This window comes from Xenopus laevis, chromosome 9_10S (genome assembly GCF_017654675.1).
Source record: "Xenopus laevis strain J_2021 chromosome 9_10S, Xenopus_laevis_v10.1, whole genome shotgun sequence".
NCBI classification, from domain to species: Eukaryota; Metazoa; Chordata; class Amphibia; order Anura; family Pipidae; genus Xenopus; species Xenopus laevis.
In genome coordinates this window covers 62625030-62651324 of record NC_054388.1, presented here as the reverse complement: position 1 = coordinate 62651324, position 26295 = coordinate 62625030, and the positions used below count along the sequence as shown (strand labels likewise).

Sequence of the window (26295 nt, the reverse complement as noted above, 5' to 3'; positions counted from 1 at the left end):
TCCTCCCTTGGGTGGCTCACTCACCGGGGTGCTCTCAGAGGAATTCACACAGGAGATCACACACAGCTCTGCAGCAGAATCAGTCTCACTAGTGGCACCTTTCTCCTTCTGAGTTTGCAGCAACTTGGCAGGGGACAGGCTGGGCTCAATCTCCCCAGATTCAGCAGCTTCTTCTCTGCACCTCACAGTCTTACAGCTACTCACGCTGGCTCTCTCAGCTCTCTTCCTGGGAGACCCTGTGCTTTTGGCTCCAAAGTCAGGCACACCCTTTCTCCCCAGGATGCACTGGGGTTCCCAGCCAATCGGGTCACTATCCAGCATGCAACTGGGCTGGATGATGTCACTGGAAGACAAACAGGGGAAGGATTCTTCCTGTCCCCTACACTTATTAGTGCAAACAGTTGTGTTCAGAATAATAGCAGTCCAACATCACTAACCTGATCAATCACTGTTTTTGGTACAAATTATATTTCTACATGGCAAATAATTTACTAGTAGGTGTAGTAGAATAATAGAAACCCAACAGTCATGACATGCATGCTGCTGATTATGTGTATTTATATCATTAATTGAGGCTTGTTCCAAATAATAGCAGTGTTCAAAAGAATAATAGCTTGTTCCAAATAATAGCAGTGTGGAGTTCAATTAGTGAGGTCATTCATTCTGTGAAAAAACAGGTGTCAATTACGGCCCTTATTTAAGGAAGGAAGGCAGCAAATGTTGTGCATGCTGGATAGAATGGATAGAAGAATAGCCAAAATGGCAAAGACTCAGCCAATGATCAGCTCCAGGATCAAAGAAGGTCTAAAGTTACCTGTGAGTACTGTTGCAATTAAAAGACTCCTATGTGAAGCCAAGCTATTGGCAAGAAGCCCCCACAAAGTCCCATTGTTGAAAAAAAGATGTGCTGAAGAGGTTACAAATTACCAAAGAACACATTGACTGGCCTAAAGAGAAATGGCGCCACATTTTGTGGACTGATGAAAGCAAGATTTTCCTTTTGGGTCTAGAGGCCACGGACAGTTTGTCAGATGACCCCCAAACACTGAATTCAAGTCACGGTACAGCATGAAGACAGTGAAACAAGTTGGCACAAGCATCGTGATATGGGGATGTTTCTCATACTATGGAGTTGGGCCAATTTATAACATACCAGGGATCCTGGATCAGTTTTAGTATATCAAAATACTTGAAGAGGTAATGTTGCCTTATGCCGAAGAGGAAATGTCCTTAAATGGGTGTTTCAACAAGACAACGACCCCAAACACATCAGTAAAAGAGCACCAACATCACGGAAATAAGGGTTTACTATATATATATATATATATATATATATATATATATATATATATATATATATATATATATATATATATATATATATATATATATATATATATATATATATATATATATATACTTTACCTTAAAAATACCTAAAATAAATACAGAAGTTTGCATATCTCTTCCTAATGTGTTTTTATTTGTTTTTCAGTACATGCCTGCAGCAACAGCTATGCAAGGAGCTTATATCCCCCAGTACACACACGTCCAGACAGCTGCAGTCTCTGTGGAGGTCAGTGTCAATATGTATTGCTATGAATTGTTTTTTCTCTCTACCAATTGGTAAGCTGGAAGCAAGATTTGTGCTAAAGCCATGGTATATAGGTGCTATGCGTATTTGCATCCAGAGGTGGAATGCTGTCTACAGTGGCTCAATAAGTTCCTCAAAAGTGGACATGTGCCTTCCCCACCTGTGTCTGTGATATTCGAGCACTTCCCATGCTTTGCAGTAGCTTTCACAAACAAATCATTTTTCAGCCACCCTGACCCCTTGGAATACAGTAAGTTTTCCAAGGAAATGCTGATCAGTCTAACCAGTACCCTGTTAGGCTCCAGCAGTTGAAGGGTCTGCTTTCTCTATAGTTACACCCCTGCTCCTAGCATTGATAAGTAAGCCCCTTGTGCTCATAAATGTTGTCCTGTTGAGGTTGTTTCACATGGTGTATACTTTAGCAGAAACAAACCATGGCCCTCATACTACATGGTGTACTTTGGATATAAACGTAAAGTTATAGGTTTAGTTAAGGGGCAATTTAGTAAACTGGAACCATACCACAGTGATGTCTAATCATTCTCATGCAACACTGTCTGCAGGAGCCCAGCGGTCAACAGCAAGTGGCAGTAGAGACGTCCAACGAGCATTCTCCTTATACCTATCAACAAAACAAGTAACTCTAAAGTAAGTGAAATGGCCAACCTGGCAACATGTGTCTCTGGCAAACTATGTCCATAAAATCTATTTATCCATAAAAATAGAACAACTAACAGCCTGCTAACAGATCTGCTTATAGTTTTGTATGGACCTTTTCAGTTATGGCCTCTGTCTACCTTCCAGGTGCCTATGGGTCTGGTCTGCTTCTTGCTCTTGGGAAATATAAATTAAGCTGCATAAGGACTGCAGTTGTCAGGAAGCAGTGCAGCAGAAAAGTAAATACAAAATGGGCTGGAGGGCACATAATAATGCTCCTCAAACTTTTCTCCATACAGCATCTGTTTCAGTCTCAGATATGGTGTCTTAGCTGCTCTTACTTATAGAGAATGCATTAGCCAAGGCAAGCAAATAAGTGGCCTGCGAAGAAATGTTCAGTTGAAAGAGTAACCTATATTATACTGTATGTTCCTACATTGCTGATTCAAAAATTAAGTCTTGTTATTCCATGCCTTCAATTGCTTTTCACTACACCTACTTTCCCCTCCTATACCACCCCTATCTGTTAATGGGGGTTAGCATTTTCTAGCATTGTAAGCATTGCTGTGTTGCACCACTGGGGTCTTAAATGCTCTCTGCAAGGAGTTATTTTGTTTTCGTGCTTGTATGTGCTTCATTCGGATAGTTTCTTCTCACACTCGCAAGGCAACTTTAGGCAACATGTATACAAGACGTATAACATAGACATGTTTTCCCACCTTTACATTAATGCTGGTAGGAAGGTAACCCATGCCGGAGGAAATTAACTGTAGGCGTCAAAACATCCCACCTGCATTCATCACTTAAGTATCATTTATCATATTATCTGGAATATCTGTTGATGAAGTAGTAAGATGCCTTTTAACTTTCCCATTCTTTCAGTTTCTATTCTCGTAAATGCCACTTAAGTGCCCATTGTGTGCCGACAGGTCATGTCAGTTTGTAGTTTACGAGCAGAGCTTTGTTTAGCAGGTGCACATGTAAGTCAATCTCACGTAAGCTTTTGTTTTAGCAGCAACAGTGAGTACATAGATACATGGGCTTTATGCAGCTTCTCTGAGACTCTGGATAATGTTTGAAAATCTGTTTACTGATGAACTTGAAGTTGCACATGAACTCTCCTTGCCAGCAACTCGTGCAGCTTTCATTTACACGAGTGTTTCAATTAACTGACCTTTTATTTGGGTTCCTGTCTGTTGACTGAGCAGACAGAATGGCTTTGTCAGCAACGAAAACATAAATAGCCAGATACGTTGCTACCGTAGGGCCAATATACACTTTTGTGTTTTACCTATAAGGATACTTATACTAGTTATAACATATCTGTTTTATATTATAGTGCTATTTTTATGGAAGAAGTTAATTTTTTAAAATTGGTAGTCTTTGCTTTGCTTCAGTTGTTTTTGTAGGAAGCAGCCACACAAGTACCAAGTAATAGACTAGCCAAGTGCAGAATTGCAAAAGTATATGTGGATCTTACTGAAATCTCTCAAATCCCTCTAAAAAATATTCCAAAAGCCTATACAAGTAAATTGAGTTCTGCAGAAGGTTGTTTCCTCATATTTTAATATTTTAATATTAAATTTAATATTTTTAAATCATCCTTTTCAAGTCCATTCATCTTCTTGTGCTGAAATACAGGCATACATACCGTGAGGCATATGTGGCTCCCAGTGAAATCCCCCAATCCCTCTAAAACTACTCGAAGGGACAGATTTATTAAGGGTCGAATTTGAAATTTGAATTTTCAAATTTTTCTAATTCAAACAAGAATTGTGAATTATCCAAACTCAATTCGAATTTGAATTTTGAGTTTCATGAAACTTATACCCTGGGAATAATTCAAACTTGACTATTCGCCACCTTAAATTAAACCTGCCGAGTTCTTGTATATTCATGAGAGAGATCCAGTGACCAATTTGAAGATGATATTAAATTTCGTTAAATTAAATACGAATTTCCGGGTCGGTAATATTCATTCGAGTTTTAGTTTCTTAAATTGATTTTCGAGTATATTTGAATTTATTAGCGTTAAAAAAAACTCGAAACATGAATTCGGAATTCGACCTCTAAAAGTCTACAGGAGATGGGTATTGGAGAATTTTCATCTTTATGTGGGCTTTTCAAGCCCCTACATCTCCCTGTGGTGAAATAAAGGCATGTGTATCCTGAAATATATTCTGAAATACATCTTATCTCTCTGAATATGCTCCAAAAGCCTGTATAACGGAACCATAACACTATAAATGAAGTGCTGGAAATTTTTCATTTTCTTGAGGCTTTTTTAAATCCCTTCCCTTCTGATGTCCATTCATCTCCCTTGTGCTGAAATAAAGGCATGAATACAGTGAGGTATAGGTGACTCCTCTGGAAGTCCTTCGAATCTGTTCGAAGATGCCATCAAAGATAAAGCTGTTTGTGAAAATAAATTGTAATAAAATTTGATTTTTTTTTTCTCATTTATTCAATCAATATTGTCGAGTATTGCAGTCTGTGTGCTAAATTATTAAACATACCTGGAAGTTCAAAAACATCTCTAGATGTATCTATTCCAGTGCAAAGAACATCTTTAATAATAAAATAACTTAATCCATTTTGTTTTCCAGATGGTGTCATGATCATGCCTGAGGGAGAAAAGGTGCAGAGGCTGAAACAATCATGGATTTTTCTGATCAATCGTGCTTTATGAATTGACCGTTTTGCACAGGTTCTTGGAGAAAACAAAATCAAAAAACATTATTTATAATGAAATCAACTCAAACTATTTTTGCTATAAGTTCTATGAGGTGCATAAAAAAAAAATCCTTCACTTCATCTAGCGACTGTTCCCGTGAACAGTTTTATTTTATTACGAAAATTTTTATCAAGTACTATAAAAAAAGAAAGAAAGACTACAAGTTTATTTCTGGATATGCACACGTGACACATTTGGATGAATCCATGTGCATGACCGAAGATCTTGTGTTATCATTTTTTTTTTTTACTTATTTTTATTTTTTTAATTTGTATAAGAATTTTATTTTGTTTTTACTTTTTCAGAATTTTATGTTTCCTGAAACTAGCCATTTCAGAAGCTGAGAGGCCCTTAATGCACCAGCGAGGTTGTTTCAGCTAAGCATGACTGGTTGCTCAGCCGCTGAATTGGTGTCAATAAAAGGGGGGCATCTGCGGTGGTGCCGCTGTGTTTGCAGTGTGAGTGTTGCTGTTGTGCAGTGTTGCTGTCTGTTGTTTCTGACCCTTTTTGTCATTCTTTCTCATAGCGTGAAGTGTCTTATCTTTTTTTAATGAATTCCAATTTGCCTTAAATCTTTCAATGCTGTAGCTTTTTTCCCGAAGTAATTAGTGTAGAATGCTTTGACCAAGTTAGCTGGTCGTTATGCCTTGTAAAACAGCAGCATAGGGCTTTTAAAAAAAGAAAAAAATAGTCAATAAAATTGCTGAAGATTTTGCTTTTTTAAAAAAAAAAAAAAAAAAATGTGCAGTAGCTGTTTTAGATGACTTTTTTTTCCACGTAATATGTAAGGCTTTGGGTAGGTGGGAGGAGGGAAAATGTTTTGTGTGAAACACTTTTTTTCTGATGGGTATGTTTTAATAGAATCCGTTGTTTGTAAGGCCTTATGCCAATTTGCTCTGGTAGTCCAAGCGATTTTAGGAAATCTGCTGTAAAATGCAATGTAAAAACTTTTTTGCCTTTTTTTTTCCCAGACTAACTTGATGTTCTAGTTTTAGTGATTGTAGAATATAGGAATTGGGTTGGGGGATTTAATAGTGAATGTGTTTTTTTGATGTTTTTTGTCTTTATACAATTTAATGATAGTGCTTTAGATAGTCGATTGTGCTGAAAATGAGCAAACAGAAAAGTGCTGTTACAGCAAAATGATAAAAACGTACAAAAATTTAAAATTTTAAAAAAAAAGTATGACTAACAACAGCTGAGATACAAGTCAAATTGTCAATACATTGGTTACTAGCTCTCTCTATTAGGCAAAAATAAGTAAGGTAAAAAGAAACTTGGCACTTTTTAAAGGTAACTTTACCAAAGAACAAAGAGCCAGTAACCAATCACTAAAATATTCTCAGCATGAATTTTTTTTTTCTTTTTTTGCCGGACCAGTTTGCGGTTAGAAGAATGTGCCTTTTTTTGTACATTTGCATTTTTTTGGGTTTATAGTTTTAATAAATGTATGGACACAATATCAAAAAAAAAAAAAAGCATGAAGGAAGACTTGGATCCATGCAGTGCCACACTTCACGTCATCACTACAAGTATTAATTGTATAAAAAAATAAAAACACCTTTTTTTGAAACTATGAAATTCCTGATTGGGCAAATACACAATTTTAGTTTCTAATACTTTTTTTTAATCAGAAGATCAGTCACTGCTAATTTTATGGATTTTTTTTTTTTAATGCTAATTGCATTTATAAACAAGAAATTATGTTGTCTTCCAAAAACTGTGTACTCGCTTGGTCAGCAGTGTGTGATCAGTTATCTACCTCAAATATTTCCTTTTAATATGGGACAGGTTGCTGGCCTTTCCTGTTTCCACTGACCAAATCTGCCTAGCTGGAGCTAGGCCTAACCAGTTTTTTATTTTTTTGTTTTTTTTAATAATTTTTTTCCAAGTATTTTTTTTTCTAGTATTGAAACTGCATGTGTGTATTTGTGTATAGCTGGCAGTGACATTTCATAGTTTCAAAAGTAATTGCTGCTCTCAGTTTAGATTCTAGTAAAATACATATATTCATGAGAAGTGTTTTTTTTTGTTTTGTTGTTTTTGATTTTTGCAGAGGAAGATTAAAAAAAAAATAAAAGATGTGGTATAAATTGGTTCAAAGCTCCCTAGGATTTAATTGCTTTAATTAAACACCAGTTGCTGCTTAAGGCCTACAGCCCACCATGTGCTTTGACTTCCCACCCCCTAAATTGTGTACCACTTGAAGTTGCCTAGTGCAGTGAATGGATATTGGGCAAATATTTCAAATAGGTATGCGCCAAATTAGGTTCAGGATTCAACCAAATTCGAGCCTTTTTCAGCAGGATTTAAAATCTTGGGAATTTATGTCACCCGATCCAGAAAATCATAAAAAGCTTCCCTGCTCTAATTTGTATATGCAAATTGGGATTCAGCTAAATTATTCATAAAAGATTCAGGATTAGCCCAAATCTGAAAAAGGGGATTTGGTGCATCTGTAATGTCAACGCATGGGATCTCACTAGGACATCTTGTCAACATTTTTAAATGTTTCCTATTAATTGAGGCATTTTGGACAATGAAAAAATGTTGGGGTCAAACAGCACACGTCATTAGCCTAAGGTGTTTGTTGTATGTATTTGCTGATAAATTATTAGTAAGACCTTTCAGACTAACAGCATCTTCCCCTGTAGTGGGTGTATTGGTACACGAAGAGCTGAAATCAAACTCAAATGCAAGATGGCAATTTGAGAAGTCCATGGTTAAACCATAGAGCTGTTAAGGGGGATGGAAATCTGGGCTGTAGATGTCTGAATCCCGTGCCATACTTAATTTCTGGGTAAGATTTGAAAATTAAAACATAACCTCTGTACATAAAAAAAACAAATCAATGACTTTTAAACATCACATAGTAGACAGCCATTAAATTATAAAGAAATTTAATTTATGAAGAGAGACCTTTTGTACAGATTGAAAAAAAAAAAAAAAAGATTTTCATAGAGATATCTATATGATCAAGAGAGTTAATTTTTTATTTTTGTTTTACTCGTGCCACAGACTTGCCAGTGGTAACTTATTTGTCCGGTTCAAGACAAACTCTTTAGTTATGTTTCCTAGGAATTGTTGTTAAACGCCAAAAGACATTTTGAACTGTAAATTGATTAGATTGTTAGCTTTTTTTTTGTTTCTTTTGAAAACTTTTCAATAAAAAGATCAGAAAGATTTGGGGTTTTCTTGTCGTCATTTTATTCCGCGTGATAAATGTACATGATGTACCACTTCTGGGAACTAGAACGCATTTAAGGGAATCATTTTCCAGGCCTTTATATTTACCGCCTCCACATTTATGCTGTTTGACAGTTTGGACACAATAGAATTAAGGGTTAAGACATCAAAAAAAAGTGTTCTGTTGATATCAGTAGAAAATATTTTAATTGGAAACCATGGGTCATTTTACAAAGCAATTCTCTCATTTTTACAGCTTTTCCTTTTTATAAAATCTCAATTCTAATACGGAAATGTTTATATTCTTACTTTTTCCCTGTACATAAAGAGCTTTGACACCCCTTCAAGAATAAGTCAACTTTATTTAAAAATGTCCAGAGTGATATACCAATGTCCCTGCATTGAGTATCTTGTCATTTCTAAATCACAAGCAGCTCCACTGCAGCTCTTTTCAGCTAGTTCCTGGTCTAGAGTAAGGCTTCGCCCTGGACAAAGAGGTGTCTTATATGCTCTATTCTTGTGCCTCAGTGGAAATTAATCAGGCATGTGCAGCAGGCACCTCTTTGATCATCCCAAAGATGGAGAGCTGATGAAATAGCTGATGCTATTTGTGATTTAAAAACAGCAAGAGACTGTTATACTTCACAGCTCAAAACAAAAGGGGACATTTAGTTAACAGAATGCAATGATCAAACTACAAAAAAGGCTGTGATCAGGTCTGGACTGAGATTCAATATAGGCCCAGGCATTTCAATACAGAGGCCCAAAAAGCTCCCCACAGGCCCACAAAATTGTGTCTGTCTATGGCATCTTACAGTAGCCCCTCTGCCATTTTCCAAAATCCAAATACAGATTGCCAGTCCAGGCCTGACTGTGATTGCCCATTTTCTTTGGACTTTGCACACTGCCTTGTGCTCTTTAGGAAATGCATTTAAAAAAAAAAGTGTTTGATATTCCAGTTTCCTTATTGTAGCTATAATTTATGTGTGACAGCACAAGTCTATGGGGCAAATTGATGAACATTCACATTTTGCACATTTTACGATCACGCTTAACCCATCCCTGATTTTTCATAAATATGCACACAATCCTGGGGAGATAACAAGTGAACTCGGATCCCTTATGCATTGAGCCGGTCACAATTATGATCACTGTTCTACTTTGCTTTAAACCTTGTGCGAGATCACAACTGGCTTCAGATTAGTATCGAATTCATATTGTGCATTGATAGTGGGACTGACGACTGCAGGAGGGGTCTAATCAGTTCATAATAATTCTACAGGGTTTCCATTTTCAGCATTTCTTGCAAAGAAGCCAATGTCTTTCATATATAAGACAGGCAGTTTCCATTTTTAGCTATGGTAATACTTTGATGCATTTGAAACAAAAATGGATGCATTTTTAGCAAATTTGGCCTTCAAACTAATTTGTCTTCTTCACACTATTTAAAGAGGACCAGTCATCCAAAAATGTATTCAAAATCCTATTTTATCATATTAGTCAAGCAAAATTAAACTTAATTACACTACATAAATTATTTGAATCTTGTTTCCTTCAGTCTGGGAATTCATAATTATAGCAAACAGACAGGAGCCATTTTGTGGATATTGTTATTAAGACAAGCCTTGCATCATCACAGAATCTTGTTTGTGCACCAGAATGGGGGGCCTGATGTCCATCCCTATGCACTGGTTACACAATTAAACGGTGAAGAGAACAGGGGGAATGTGTGGAGAGCAGTGACATCTAGGAAGTGCTGAATGGAAAGTGAAAGTAATTGTCTGCCCCGCCTCTATGCCTCAGGCATAGAGGAGGGGCAGACAATATTTGATTGACAGCTGAGATTTTTAAATGAGCTTACAACAGCTATGAATGCTTTAATAAAAAATAAAAATTGGATTTCATGTTTAATTTGAAAATTACTTTTATTATACAGCTTTTTGTGTCTGGGTGACAGGTCCACTTTAAGTTTGTGTTTGTAGCTATGTATATGGTGCATATTTAAAAAATCTATATATACAGGTCATGAACTGGTTATCCAGAATGCATGGGACCTGAGGTTCTCTGGACAAAGGGGTCTTTCTATAGTTTGGATCACCACGCGTTAAGGCTACTAAAATGCAATTAAAAGTTAAATAAACCCAATATGATTGGGTTTTTGCTTCAAGTAAAGATGAATTGTTTCATAAGTGGGATTAATTACAATGTGCTGTTTTATTATGAAAGCGAACACAGGAAATATTAGAAAATGTTGAATTATTTGATTAAAATTAAGTACATGGGAGATGGCCTTCCCATAATTAGTAATTTTCTAGATAATCAATCAATCTCTCTCTCAATCTTCTTTATAATTATCTTCAGTTATTGCATTCTGCCACTAAGTGGCACATGCAGAAAACATTAAAAGCCCTGCTAAAAAAAACCTTAGAAAATAACCCTAGTTGTGAATGGAAGCAGAAGTCTTCACATTCCCTCATCTAATAATAAATAAAGTGTAACATGTAGTGTGGGGAGAAGTCCCTTGTGTTCTTTTTGATTATATAAAGTGCAATAAACTGCAGGGCACTGGCTGCCTTCATAGAGCTGTTAAGGTCAGAATCAGACCCGAAGGAGCAAATAGCACAGCAATAGCGACAGGAGAGACCTAATTGCTTAGGCTGCTTCTTGCATTCGCTCATGTTTGACTGTCACTGGCCCATGGGTCACCGTTCTGAATTTCAGCAGCAACAGCCCCACTATAGAACTCCCAGACCCCAGCCATGGACTGAAGTCCTCTTTATTACACAGTTTGCCAACATCCCTGGGACACAGTGGTGTGTATTCAACTGGCCGAGTCCCCACAACAGATTCTGGTGAGACCTAGCATGCACCAGCAGCCCCCCGACCCAGGGCCGGAACTATAGGTAGGCAGAAGAGGTACATTCCAAGGGGGGCAAAGTTTAGGGGGTGGCAGACACATACCTTCTCTGCTGCCTACCCCTAGTCTGGTCCCTGTCTCCACTCTCCTCATTGTTGCTGTACTGTTCCCTATGCATGTGTGTGTCCCTTTGCACGTGCACACAATTGTTCTAGCATGCCTATTTGCTTGTGTTCGTCAGGGGTGGAAGGTGACTCAACCTGACGAGTTGCCCCTACCTACTCTACAGCCGCCCCCCAAAGCAAACAGTATGACAGCACAAATAACAACTTCTAGCATGCCTTAACCTGAAAGGAAAACTATACAAAAACAATGTAGGTCTTCATAAAAAACATACTGCATAAAACAGCTCATATGTAAAACCCTGTTTCATGTAAATAAAATCTATTCGTAATAATATACTTTTATAGTAGTATGTGCCATTGGGTAATCATAAATAGAAAACTGATTCATGGTGCACACAAAAATACCAAACAAACTATACTTGTTAGGTCACATGAGCCAATTAACAGATAGAGTTCTGTCTTTTGCTTCCACACTTCTTCCTGTTGCTCACGTATTCATTTTGGGTGTATAGTTTTCCTTTAATATATTAAAGAGAATGGAATGTATAAGTATGTGCTGAGCAAACCACATATACTGGCATTAGAATATCTTTTTTTTCATCTATTTACATCTATTTTTAGAAATAGCTTTTATTCATTTTAGATCACAATAAGGCATACTCACACATGTAGGTGATTGTTATACACAGTATGCTGCCAGGCTGTCTATAAGCAAATGCAAGGAGGCTTATAGACAATCCGTTTTGGTGGCACAATTGCAGCCTATAAAGCTACCAAAGAACCTAGAATTAAGGTTAAAATCATTACATTAAGGAAAATTAAGTTACCAATGACGATTAACTAAGACTCCCACAATTCTTCTGGTAATTGTAGTTCTGCAGAAGCTGGAGAGCCTCAGGCTGCAAATTTGTACCCAGTCTCATGCAGAACCAAGGGCAACTAAGAATAGTTCCATTGATTTGGGCAGTACCTAGATGGTTTCATATGTTTCTCTTTATCCTTAATTGTTGCATTTTGGAATGGAACGTTGTCTTCCCATCTGATTCTGCAAAATATATTACTGGGGGGTAAATAGCACATTGGGGTTGTGCTGTGATACCCTGTATATTCCATTTTAGAAGCTGTTTTTTCAGATTCACTAGTAAAATGCACATTGTGATGCGCTTTATATTCCTAGTGCCTCCAGTAACACGCAGGACTTTGTTTCATGTTTGTAGAAATGCATTTTGAGCACTAGGGGGTGCACGTGTCCGATAGCAACTGTACAATAACATATTACTCACAGTGCAGGAGAAAGCGGCTGTTTTGTAGGGATGCAAATGTACGTTTTTATATTTTTATTTGTATAGCACTCCTTGAAGGCAAAGCACTGTACAGCCAAATGAATGTTATTAACCATGCAATAATGATCACGGCCTAAATTTAACACAATTATACGAGTAAGTCCTTTAAATATGCAAATACATGTAGGATCTGTACACAAAATTTGTCCTGTCCATAAAATCTAAAATTAGTAAAATAAGTAAATGCCGTTTAAATCAATGGAAAATGTGTTTATGACTGTTGACTGCAACAGAGCTCCACTCTGCAACTTGATTACTGTTACCCATTAAAAATTAAAGGGGATATAAACCTTCCATAACAGCACAAGTTCACTCTAATGAGTCGACTCTCAGCTTGATGTTGCTGTGGGGCCCAATAACTTTTCCTGAAAAGTTTAAGTAGGAGGCACTTAAAATATTCAGTAAATAGATCCCAATATAAACAGTTGGTGTTACTCTTTAATAATCCCAATATAAACAGTTGGTGTTACTCTATAATAAGCAGTTCATAAATAGTCCCATTAATTAATGTCCAAAGTAACATTAACAGTAAAGTTCATTGGTGGTCAGTGGAGTTTGACCTACGTTTAAATCCTACCCACCAACCTTCCCCTGCCACACTGCTCTGCCTGTCATTGTTTGATAAACACTGCATAAGTTTCTTTTAAAGTAATTTACGTTTTTGCAAAAGTTTCATAAATAGCTTACGTTTAGTGGCCCAATGATCTTACGGTGGAGCCCAATAACTAATCAGAAGTAATTTATGTAAATAGTAAAAATAATCAATGTGCTAATGTCAGTGAGATTATAGGGGTGCAGGGGGAGTTTGCCTGTGAAATTAGTGTAAGTTTTCCCATAAATTGCGCAAGTCTTGGGGACACAATGGTGTTGCTGTGGAGCCCAATAGCTAGTCATTCCACTGCTGAAACATTCATGTAGGTAATAGCTCATATCAATTAGTTAATAGCTCCCTATATAAACTGCTGATGCTACCTTTATAATAAGACTTAACTTTATACATAACTTACAAAATATGTGTTATTAACACAACAGTCACCCAACCCTGATGGCAGCGCTGATTGTAGCCCAACATACCTAGGGCTGGATTACTAAATCTTCCATTATCCCACGGCCAGTGATGCTGCAATGACAGTCCTGCCTGCTCAGTGTACACCCAGCTCCCTGTTCTTTGTTGACATCACTGGAGGCATTAAACACATAATTCTAGTGAATAATATTTCTGCCCTGATGAAGTTGGACTGTGCACCTTTAATTATCATCACTTGACAGTTGACTCATGTTGACTCCTGTGCTGTTAATTGGGGTGTCCTTGGAGATAGTGAGTATTTTGTCTCCTAATTAGAAATCATCCACATCTGTATTTCCCACTCCGTTCTAACGACTTACTTTCTGCTGTGGGATTTCTGAAAAGTTTGAGGCTACTCCCAAAGTGTTTTTGGTAACAATGTGTTTTGTATGGTGATGGGCAACCAGAGGCTCTCCAGATGTTGATGAGCTACAAATTAAAGAATCCCCTGAAAGCCTTCAGCCTCCAGGTGCCCATGCATGGCACAGAGCTGTGGTGTAACAAAAACCCTGTGCCAGATGTCACTGTAGGCCTGAAGCAATGTTCCTTCCATGCACAAGTGTTAATTTAAGTATTCAGCACCCATTATACAAATTGAGTGTAAATATGGCAGCACGGAGTCCTTCATACCTACTCTTTTCCCACTGTCACACATGAAACATATGATTCCAGAATATTATTCCAGCCTCCCCTTATGCCAACTCTCTTCCTTCTACAGATGGCAGCACATCATTTCAGAATATGGTGCCCCATCTTGGCCACTCTCTGCACATTATTCCAGACTATGGCACCCATCATGCCCTCTCTCGCCCCCAATTTCACATATGGCAGCATATCTTTCCAGAGTATGACTCCCCTCAAGCCTAATTTAATTCACTCCAGGTTCTCTGTGTATGTGATTGCAGGGTGGCTGGACTAATCAATCCTGTAACTAAGCCATATGACTGGATAATGAAGATGATGACACATTCCTTATCAGATATTGGTTGAACAACACCTCCCAGCATTTATTTGGCCATTAATCTCTTCTGGAATAGTAGGTTATTTTGCAAATATAGGTTGGAAGTTCCACATAGTGTATATGTAGCACCTATTTGGATGTATTTAGACAAATACCCACTAGTATGACAGAGCATAGGCTACATGCGACTTACACAACAGGGTCAGGGCCTTCACCAAGTGGAAGCTATCCCTTTAAGATGTAGTATAACTATGAAACACAGGCTCCTGCATATAAAAATAAATTCATTGAACGCCAGAAGGTTCTTGATGGTGAAATAACAGATGGTTTACTGTAACAAATGCACAATACAAGTGACCACAGGTTTACTCACGCAGGAGTTGATGCAGGTTTAGCATATCACAGAGGAGGGAGGATAGCAGAGGATGTTACAGCATTATGTAGACTGTCACTCCCATAAGGCATAGTAGTCAAGTGTACATCAATTCCCAGAAGACAGATATACCTCTGTGGGGATCGGGATCACCAGTGGAGTAGTTAGGGAGATGAAGTCTAAAGCCTAACAACTTATCCACTGAGTCCCTGCACTAAAGGCAAACAAGAAGCCTTTGGGAAGCTACTCCCTGCTACTATCCTTGATGGAGCACACAGCTGCTCATGCTATATAAAGCTGACTATCTAACTCTCCTAGATAGTCTATTAAAGAACTGTTCTAATGATAGCTATCCTCGTTCACTGGGTTTCCAGGTCCCTGACTTAATCACCAAAGGTACAGGTCCCTATGGGGCGAATGGCTTTACTGGGGCCTTGGTGATCCCAGGCTCAATGGGAAACACCTAGCAACACAGACACCAGGACCCAAAGAGGAAGAGGCCACTCCCTTATACCCAATAACAAAAGATATAAGAAAAAGGGTAGGGATTTAACTCTATAGGGCATAGCAGATCCTATAGGTCCCTACATACTGTATATGCTTATAGGGGATAATCAAGAGAGTTCATGTATAATCCTTCTTACTGGGCAAAAGTTAGAAAATGTTAGTGATAGGTTCATTTGAGGATGAAGGCGTATGTCAGGGAAATTAGTATGGTGTCCACTTGCATTTGTTTTACCCTTGGCAACCAGGTAACAACAACTGAACAGTAGGATAGGGAGGTGGTTTTTACTGGTCTGCCTTTATCACAGAAGTCCATTGTATTTAACAGCAGCACTGCCAGCTCAATTGGCAAAGGGTGGTGCGCATCTGACCAGTTAAGCAGCAGTGAGGCTTTTTTCCCCTGACATATTACATCTCACTCAGAATATATACGTACATATAAAAGTAATTTGTTATTTAAGGCAATAGAGCTATAGGTTTAGATGATATGTAAAAACCAATGGCACCACTCAGAACACAACATGGATGGAATGAGATGAGAATGAGTCATGTGGCCTACTCAAGGTTAATGAAAGACTGCTCCATTTCTAGTAACCCATAGCAACCAACCCGATGTTTGCCTTTTAATATCAGAAGTGCTGGCTGATTGGTTGCTATATGTTACTAGAACTAGATCATATAATGTGCTGTGTATATTAGTTTTTCTGGCTGCTGTCTAGCATGCACAGATCAGCTCAGAGTAGGGTGACAGGTGATAGAAACTTTCTAATATACAAAGGAATTTGTGGAATTCAGGAGGGAAGCCTTTTTGTTATGAGGAGGAGGCTGTCATCTTAGGTTAGGACGCAGGGAAACTCACATAAAAAGTACAACTTTACTGGTAGATGCAGTGATATGGGTGCCAGGATCTACAACAGTAAAGGAGGAAACGTGGGATGCAAATAGCCCCCCCCCCTTGATCATGAAATGGTTACAGATATAGGAAAACATTGGTGTATCAGCCATTCAGTCACAGTTCCAGGAATGTCTAAGGCACCAAAGAAGCATTAAAATCCAAATATAATTCGCTATGATCTTGAAGCTGGGCTTTTAGGTGTATCTAGGAGGTTAAACTGGCCTTCTCCCCAAATGTCGCCCCATGTCCCATCTCCTGTCCCAATCAGGGGTGGAGAGTCATTGCTGGGGGAAAAAAAACTTCATATATTCTGATGTCACTTCTTGTCTTCTGAAGTCAGTAATTGCCCTGCTTTACTAAGGGGGCCACTACTGAGGGTCAGGAGGTTTCTTTCTCATATTAAGGCATAAGTCGCAGTGACACTATTCCCTTATTCCCTTTCACTTACTGTTGTTACAGATTTAATAATCCTACTGAGTGCTCTCCTGGACATTCAGCCTTCAGCTGTCAGGGGGATTCTGGTAGTTGTAGTCTGACAGGTGGCGGCCCCACAGGACAGAAAACGCCGGCCAGCAAGGCGCACACTAAGCACATACTTTGATGATGGCTGAATGGTCTTTTGCCAACTGCTGAGCAAACTCTCTGGAGAAACAAACAACTGTAGGACTCCTGATGGAATGTTACTCCATAATCCCAGTCTCTGGCTGAACTTCACCATGAACCATCGGGTTAGAGTTGGCTACAGGTTGGGTACAGGTCAACGTTTTGTTGACCCACATATCACTATTCCAGGCCTCTTTGTCTCGGTTGAGTATTACATTCCAGGGAAGTGGGGGGATAACTCTGCTTAGGCTCATTCTCATACTGTATTTACATTTTAAACTGACCGAAATGTCCCAATCTACTGAAATCAAGAAGTTAAGCTGTAGTATGTTTTAAGGACAATTTACCCCATTTTTCAACATGAGTGCAATGAATAGGGCCTATTGTTTTAATTAAAAAAATATGAGAGATAAGAACTCACCACAGAAAAACTCATTCATGTGCTATTCACTCCTATGGGATTTTTAGCATCGTATTTATCAATGGAGTTCACTATTTGATAAATACTGTATGCATTAAAAAATCACAAAGGAATGAATAGAAAGTGAGTAAGTTTTATTGTGTTGAGTTCTAAATTAACATGTCACATAATATTTCCTGGTTTCTGCGAATGCAGTAAAAACAAAGCAGCAGTCCACTGAGAAGCCTCCCTTCCACCAGCTACAGCCTGATCAGTTTGGTGCACAAAAGAACAAAAAAAAACACAATTAATTAAAACAATAGGCAAAAAGTATTTTTAGCACAAGCCGACTGAATTTATTTATATAGTTAATAAAGTACCCCTTGTTGGAAAATATGAGGATATTAGAAGTAACTCGGAGTTCCATGACCATACTGTATAAAAACACGAGGCCTGAGGTCATGGAACTCCGAGTTACTTCTAATATCCTCATATTTTCCAACAAGGGGTACTTTATTTATTATAATAAACAAGTTTTAGTGAGTCATGTGACAAAAATTACATCACTACTCACCGTTTATAATTGATAACATCAGAACTCACCGTTTATAAGGATATCATTTACAAGATATTCATGGCTTTTGTGTACGACGGTTAAACATACCATGTATCAATACAAGTTTTTCTTCAACACAAGACCCTTTGTGCTGGTATTTTGTTCTAGGGCGCGTCAGTTTATACATACTTTGTGCAAACGTTGCAACTAAAAGTGTCTTTTTTTATTAGAGTTACAGTTCAGTTGTGCAAAACAGGTTTTCCCAGGGGGCTATATGTTGGAGTGCTGTGGTAAATTTAGTAATTTGTATATCAAGCCTGACCACATGCACCCAATGAAGGAAGGGATGAGCTGCATTTCATTGTGTTTCATTGTGTTTAATTCTGAGTCTGAACATGGCAGCTTCCATATTGGTGATGTCATCACCAACCCCCCTGCCTTTGGCCATTACTTTTATGCCAGATGTACCTGAGCCTGAGCAATGGCTTTGCTTACAAGTGTCTAAAGACATTTACTGTTACGTATATTGTAGAAAGTACAATATTCACCAGAATAATTGGAATGCAATGGTTTGTCACTCCCTCTTATAACAAGCTGGTATTCCCTTCAGTCTCAAGGTTTGGAGGCAGCACATGCATATGCACAGTAAAAATCTTACTAGTTTTGTTCACTATTTTGGAGCCCCAAAGCAGGCTAGCCCCTACAGTTAAGAAAGTTCTGACCTATCAAACAACAATGTGGTTAACCTCTTTAGGCATGGGATTAAACAGTCAGTTATTAGAATAAGTGCAGTAATGGAAGTGCAATTTTGAATGCAGTTGCTAGGTTTTATCCCACAATTCCTCATTTTCCCCAGAATTCCAACATTGTTGCAGTCTCCAGGGGAAGTTAGATCTGATGGAACTGCTGATATGTGAGGCCCCTGGGCTACATCCACACAGGCCCCCTTCTAGGCTACTGCTGGGTCTGGATGCATTCAAATACAGCACAAGTGCACCCGACCTCTCAGTGCATACCAGTGACGTCACTGGATCAGCATGCATCCGCATAATTGAAAAAAGCTAAATGGGCCCCTGATCTCACTGGACCCCTAGGCTATAGCATAGGCATAGGGAATCCTGTACATTTATCTGCCCCTGCAATTGTGCTGAAAATGTAAAAAACAAGTCTGGCTGACAATTTCCAAGTGATGTGTGAGCCCTATTCTTTCAGTGACGTTGGCTGCTGTGGGTGCCCTGGAGATACCACCTAGTTCGGGGGTGGCAATAATTCAGTATCAATAGGAAAACTGCTCTTGATTCAGAACAGGAAGACTGAGCAGTGCTGAGCACATCTATAAGGAAGTACAAGGAAAACATTTTGATGCAAGTACCTTTAATGAATGGGATTTTTAGTGCAAATGACTGTAGGGAACCTGAGTGACTGTAACTGTATATAACCCATAGAAAAAAACAGCAGGGAGATGATGATGACAATAATACTTTATATAAGTGTGGCCTCTCTATTACCAGTTTGTAGAGACTCCAGCCCCCCACTAAATACAGTGCTACTAAACACACCTGTCTGGGAAAGCACCATTCATTAATGCACTGAATAAATCTTTCCGGCGCATTAAGTCCATAACCTTTCCAGCAAAGCCATTGATTTCAGAACGAGGCCAGAAGTTCATCAGAAGTCAAGACAGCTGAGCGGAGCCAAGGAGAATAGCTAACATAACTCTGGGCTGTAGCTAGCCTGACTACGTTTGATTAGGTCAAACATCAAAGTATATGAGTGTGTTAAAGCTTTCATCAGAAGCATGGTGTAATTAAATTATTGGCGCCATTGTCAGACCTGGAAAATGCAATATCTTCAGCTCATATTGTCTATTACAGGGCAACACAGCTTCTGATGCTTGGAAAAATAATGGTTAATGGCTTTCATTTAGCAATTGTACAAGCATAGCAACTAGTGAAACCAATCAGGCATTCTCTTAAATTACTCTAGATTGTATTAGATTGACAATAGCTAATTGCTGATTGGTTGTTCTGGGATCTAGTAATTTATGTGCCTAACTTCATTAGAGCAGCAAGAGGATGGTCCAGCAAGAATCCTGCTCACTACATTGTAGTAGCCATCCTTCTCTTATCCAACATAATAGGATTATTGGGTAACTCAGGCTTGCTGGTATGACACTGTTATCCATTACTTAACAGGCAGGCATAGTGTTGTTTGGGTGATGGAAAAAGTGTACTTAACGTCTACACCTCAGCTCTTGAACAAAAAATATGAACCAAGAGTTAAAGAATATGTTAAACGGACACAAGCCAGTTTCAAGTGTCTTGGCAACTGCAGTTTGGACTATCTGTTGGGCTGGCAGCATTGGCAGGCATTTCCCTTATTTGTTAAATAAAATATATAATAATAGCAATTGCCTCAAAGAACTCATGTAAGTACATTTACAGCAAATTTTAATTTACCTATTGTCAGGCTCTGTTGGGATTCGAGCGAGGGACATTTGGATCTCTGGCTCTGTGCCTTATCCACTGGGCCTGGCCTTTGCAGCCATAGTCCAGCAGCAGCCTGATTGGTGGTTTGGAGTCAGCCAATCAGGGCTGACTCTGCCCTATTTAAAGCCAGCCCTCCTCACACTCCTTGCCTGAACATTGGTTCCAATACTAGCACTTTGGCATCACCCCTAGCTAAAGGTTCCTAGCCTCCTTTCCTTGTCTTATCTTGCCTTGTTCTTCCTTGTCCTGCCTTACCTGAACCTTTCCTTGTTTCCCTTGCCTTTTTCTGACCTTGATCTGCCTTGCCTTCCCCTCACAGTTCTGCTCCAGTCCTGCTTTAAACCTTGCCTTGTGTGTTCCTACTCTGGTTTCAGTCCTGCTTTGACCTTGTTCTTGACCTTGCCCTGCCTTGCTTTCCTTGCTATTCTGAATCTTGCTCCAATTCTGACCTTGCCTTGACCTTACCTTGCACCTTGCCCTATCTTTCATTCTCCTGTCTGTATCTTTTCTGCCTAGCCTGATCCTTATCCAGTCCAGTGGCGTAACTACGGGGGAGCAGGGGGTGCGATTGGGCCAGGGCCCAAACCCCCTCAGGGCCCCCCCCCGGCAGCTCGCGCCACTGTTCTAATGCGGCCGTTTCTGGCCATATGGAGGGGGGCGGGGCCCGGCTGCACGTCCCGCGCCAGGGCCCGTCCCCCTCTAGTTACGTCGCTGATCCAGTCCTCCTGCTATCCAGTCCTCCTTCTATCCTGTCCTCCTGCTATCCAGTCCTCCTGCTATCCAGTCCTCCTTCTATCCTGTCCTCCTGCTATCCAGTACTCCTGCCATCCAGTCGTTCTGTCCTAGCCTTCCAGTCTGCTCCCGATCTAAACCTGCACCATCCTGTCCTATGCTTCCAGTCTGCTCCTGATCTGAACTACGCCTGCATCGTCCTTGTTCCTGTCTAGTCTGCTTCTGTCTCCTGATCTTACCTACGCCCGCACCGTTCTTGTTCCTGTCTAGTATTCTTCTGTCTCCTGATCTGAACTACACCCACACCGTCCTTGCTCCTGTTCAGTCTGTTCCCCATCCTGTTCTGACTCTATGCCTTCATAACCCTGTTCCTGCCTTTCCTTGCCATATCCCCTTAGGGCAAGGCCAGACGTGGTGTTTTTACACTGCATTTTTAAAAAAGCTCCACCAGGCGTAAATACGCATAAACTGCACTACCACTGAAACTAATGGAAAACGCACTATGGCAATTCTCACTTGCAAGCCGAAATCCGCCACAGGACGCCAGTATTGGTGTTTTTCAGCAAAAACGTCAATACGTCAAGAAACTACCAAATCAATAGACTCATGAGAACAATGAGAACAATGAGAAGTGCATGTTGGGAAAAGAAACCTACATGCTGAAAAACGCAGCGCTAAATAATTAAAAATTTTGTAAAAATTAAGACTTGTTGCGGATTGTTTCAGAATCTCTCTGTCTATATAGACATAGTTAACTTTAATTAAGTTGAACAACCCCTTTAAATACAGTGGAATTTGCTGGGTTTTATTTTTGCTAAAGAAGTGCTGGTCTCATGGTGATTTACGGCTCTGACACATTATTTCTCTTAAACCTGCCTCCCTGCGCTGTACAGAATCCAATTATTGGTGGCAGCAACAGAAATGCCTCCCATTAAATGGGGCTGAGGCTGAAATCAAAATAGATCCCTGTGCATGGGAGTCAGATGATTAGCCAGCAGTTCCACTCCTTCTGCGTTCTCAGCACTTTGCCTTTGATGGTTCCAGAAGTGTCTTGTGCGTTGATGTTTCTGCAGAGAAGAAAGAGTTAAGAAGGGGGGGGGTTGGAAACCCCAGGGGTCTGACACATTTTAAAACATACAAAAGACTCTTAAAAGGACAGTGTGACTGAAAATGCTGCTCTACTACCAATTAGTATCCGAACTCATTGATACGTGTCAATTCATGAAAACACTTTATTGACTGTCTTGAATGTACAGTAGGTGTAGATTGAGTTGGCCCTTTAAGTTGGCCTTGAGTGGCCTTGACATGGTACGTGACCTTATATATTTTGGCCAAAGTGTAGTACTAATACCTCATTTTTTGTAATAATTATTTTTAAAGGCAAACTATGCACTGGCAATTTTTCTCTTTCTCTTTGTGTACAAATATTGGCTTTTTATCGTTTATAGCAGCTGGTCAACTCCAGAATGTGGGTTAGACCAAGCGCTGGCACAAGGGTGCTTCTAGCAGCTGGTCAACGCCACAGCATGGGTTAGACTGAGCACTGGCAATTTCTTTCTGTATTTTGTATTAATCCACTGCCTGTCAACAAACAAATTTGTGCGCCTGGTAGGGTCTCCACATTTTGCTGATAGGCAGACCATGCAGGGGTTGTGACTTGTGACATCAGGGGTGGGTCTTGTGACATTAGGTGTGGGTAGATAACGTTGGGGGCAGTTTGCCTGAGGGTCATGGGGTGTGTCTGTGACATCGGAGGTAGGGCCTGATCGTCAATTGGTTGATCGCTGCTCTATTTCTTTTTGTGACCTGTCCGGATTTCCTTCCTCCTGAAAACAGGGCTGTCCGGATGAAACCCGAACGCCTGGCCGCAACCCTGATCCATCTCAGCCTTGCCCTGTTATGCCCAAAACACACCCATGACTTGGCCAAACACCACCTACTCTCTTGCAGGCCCCACCCCCTAGTAGATCCTGGAACCTCTCCCACACCTGAACTTATATACTCAGATAGGTGGCAGTGAATACAAATATGTGAAAATTTTTGGCCAGCATTTACTTTGCTTGCTGATTACCATTAATGCTCTGCGTGTGTTTAATGAACTCTTCCAACATTCCCATATCAAGGAATCATAGGGGAAACAGGTCTTGAAACTGCTGTGGGGCCCAAGAGGTCAGGTCTGCCATCAGTAATCACTGGGCCCCATATTATTAAGTTATAGGGACCATCCTCCACCACAGTGCCCCAATTATTAGCCCACTGGTTACCCTGGACTCCAGGGTGGTGGGTGTTTTAACAAGTATAATGGATTCCTTATGAAAAATTAAATCCCCTCTGATCCACCCTAACCATTCCCTAATTATACCAAACGTTACCTATAAAAATCTTTAGCCACACCTACTTGATTCAAGCTCTACCCTTTTGTGACTTGCATATGAAGTTTTTCTATCTTGGCGCCCCCCTGCCATTGGGCTTCTTTTTATTGTATAACATGTATTCCCCTGTTGGCAGCTCTGCAAGAGGTAAAGAGAACCCAAAGTTTAATGTGGCCCTAAAACTTTTAATTTAAGCATTGAGTTAAGTGGAGCAAGCAGTGGCTATGAATGGGCAGGCAGTTTGGCTTCCAGAATTCTGTACATTCAACTCCCTTTTTTTCCATGCAAATGATAAAGCTCCAGGCATTTATATCTATTTCCTTGTGCTGGCAGGACACGCCAGTGATTTCCCAGGGGAAACAATCAGAATCTAAAGCACCATACAAATATTTAATTAAAGTATAAACTCCAGTATAAACCCTGTACAAGGTTACTGCAAGTTCAGCCCACTCTGCTTCGTTAATCCTCGCTCATTTACTGAATCTCATTATCTGTAGTGTTTACAGGTAACAATAAAAATGGGAAATATGTTAACTCCTTGCTCTAATAACTGGATTTTATGCTATTACTGAGTAAATGAAGCCCAGCTACCTGCAGAAACCTGTACCTGTAGATCCCTCAAGCCCTTTGCTTTCCCAAAGGTAGGGGGAGGGAGATAAGGGGGTGTAGATGAGCCTGTTACATATGGCTTTGGAATAAGTAATACTTTGGAATAACTTTGGCATTTGTCAGCCAGTGGGTTCACTTTGCACATTTACTCGTCAATCTCAATTTAACTCAGTATTTGGCCCTGCAACCTGGCAGGCTCTGATTCAGTTGAAGTCAACAGGCATGGTGATATTCCGGAGCCCAAAACTCACTGTGCACACACAATTCTTAATAGTGATCCTTAATAGTGAAGCGATCTCAGTGTCAGGATCAGAGGATATGCACCATAAAGAGGCATTAGGAATGGATACCTCATCTGATATTAGAGGTATTCTGTGCAAGGTAGGTGAACTAGACTGGGACTGGCGTTCAGTCTCTGTGATACACCATAATGATCAGAGAATGGACGTTACTCCGCAAATTCACTAAAATGCGGAATTTACTGAACGTTACCTCTTTCACCACAGTTGCTTTACCACTTCAGACCAGGCAAAGTGCTAAAACGCAGCCAGATCTTCCTCAATCAGTCACTTACATCATATCCTGTGAGTCGAAAATACATCAAGTTCAAAAAACGCTGGCAACTTTTGCTTTTTTGAAGCGGAATTGCCTGCAAAAGTTGTGACTTGAACTTTTTTTTGGCTGACAAAACTTTTTGGGTAACCGGTTTTCTCTAGACATTTTCATAACATATGGAACATTCATTTTACAGTGGGCTCATGTGTAGGGAATTATATTAACTCTTTTGTCTTTATTAAGGTTCCCTGGACCTGTATAAGAAAAAAAAGGTAACTTCATTTTCAATTTGCATTAATAATAAAGACCTTCATACAACTTTAAATTATCCGCCGTATGCAAATTGACCTACGCGCAAGATCACTAGCAAAGTTTCGCTAGGCACAAACGATCGCTACCGCATCTTCGTTATGAAATGCTCGCACTGCTGAAGTAACGCTACCGAAAATTCGCCAGCGTTCGGCGCCTGGGATGAAACTTCGCATTTTAGTGAATTAGCATATTCATAGAGCATTTGCGCCTGGTTAACTGATGCGATGTGTGCAAAGCGGTCGTTGGCAACAATTCGACCTTTTAGTAAATCTGCCCTAATTGACCCAACAATGACTCAATAAATTGATATCAAATATAAAAATGAAGTCTGCTTATAGAGAATTTTCAGTTGACAGAGAGCAACCAGCAACCAGATACCATTAATTACAAGCTGGAGAGGAGAAGAAGAAGAATAGCATCTCCCAAAATTTGTATTCCCTAAAATAGGACAAGTAGACCAAAAGACCAAAGTCTTAGGGGTATATTTATCAAAGAGTGAAGTTAGAGATAACCACAGTGCAATAGAGTGAAATCTCTCCATTCATTTCTATGGGATTCTTAAAGGCGTATTTATATAAGGGTGAACTTTCACTTTCACCCTTTGATAAATATGCCTTTAAAATCCCATAGAAATAAATGTAGACAGGTGGTATTTCACTCTATTGCACTGTGGTTATCTCTAACTTCACTCTTTGATAAATATACCCCATAGTGTGCCCTGATCAACCCATCCAACACCACAACCTGATCTGGCCAAACCCTCACCTATTTTCCATCAATGCACATCGCTTTCCACATCTACAATTTGGTGGTACATTGCTGAGATGGAAAGTTATTCTGGTGCATTTTTTTTTACAGAAGAGGAGTTAAAAAGTAAACCTTTTATTCATTGTGAGGTGCACCAGCAGTAAACTTGACTTTCCTTTGTCGCTGACTTCTGTCAAATATCAGTTTTGTGTTTTAATACAAAAATCTGTACATTACAAACACTTGCACCTCGCGGGTTACACTGTTGGTCTGTTTTATGTGCCATACGAGAACTGGGGAATGACTGGTCTGATTCCTGGGCACTGGGTATTTTCTATTCCATGACGGTTTCATGTTTTTGCTCCAGCATTTGAGTGAATGAGCTGAACCACTAGTAGGAAATATATACAAACATGTGTCAGCAAGTTGCATGTGTAAAAGCCCCCCCCCCCCACTAACTGTGTATACAATGGGATTCTTCAGAATTTATCTGTTATCTACTGTGTAACCTGTGCTTGAATGGCTGATCCATGTGTTTCAGAAGCAAACGCAGCAGTTTTACCAGGGCAAGAATACACATTATATTGTCATTCCATAAAAATGTTAAATTTTTTGGTGGTAATGT

General features: G+C 39.6%; 1 protein-coding gene across 1 annotated transcript in view; it reads left to right on the top strand.

Annotated features, from left to right (window-relative positions):
• Positions 1–6154, top strand: part of rbms1.S (RNA binding motif, single stranded interacting protein 1 S homeolog) — a gene marked incomplete at its 5' end in the record, with an annotated part of 103667 nt that extends 97513 nt beyond the window's left edge. The window contains 3 exon segments of the mRNA NM_001086938.1: positions 1496–1576; positions 2158–2242; positions 4858–6154. Of these exon segments, the coding sequence (NP_001080407.1) occupies positions 1496–1576; positions 2158–2235 (159 nt within the window). The 3' untranslated portion in view covers positions 2236–2242; positions 4858–6154.
• Between the last annotated feature and the right edge of the window lie 20141 nt (positions 6155–26295).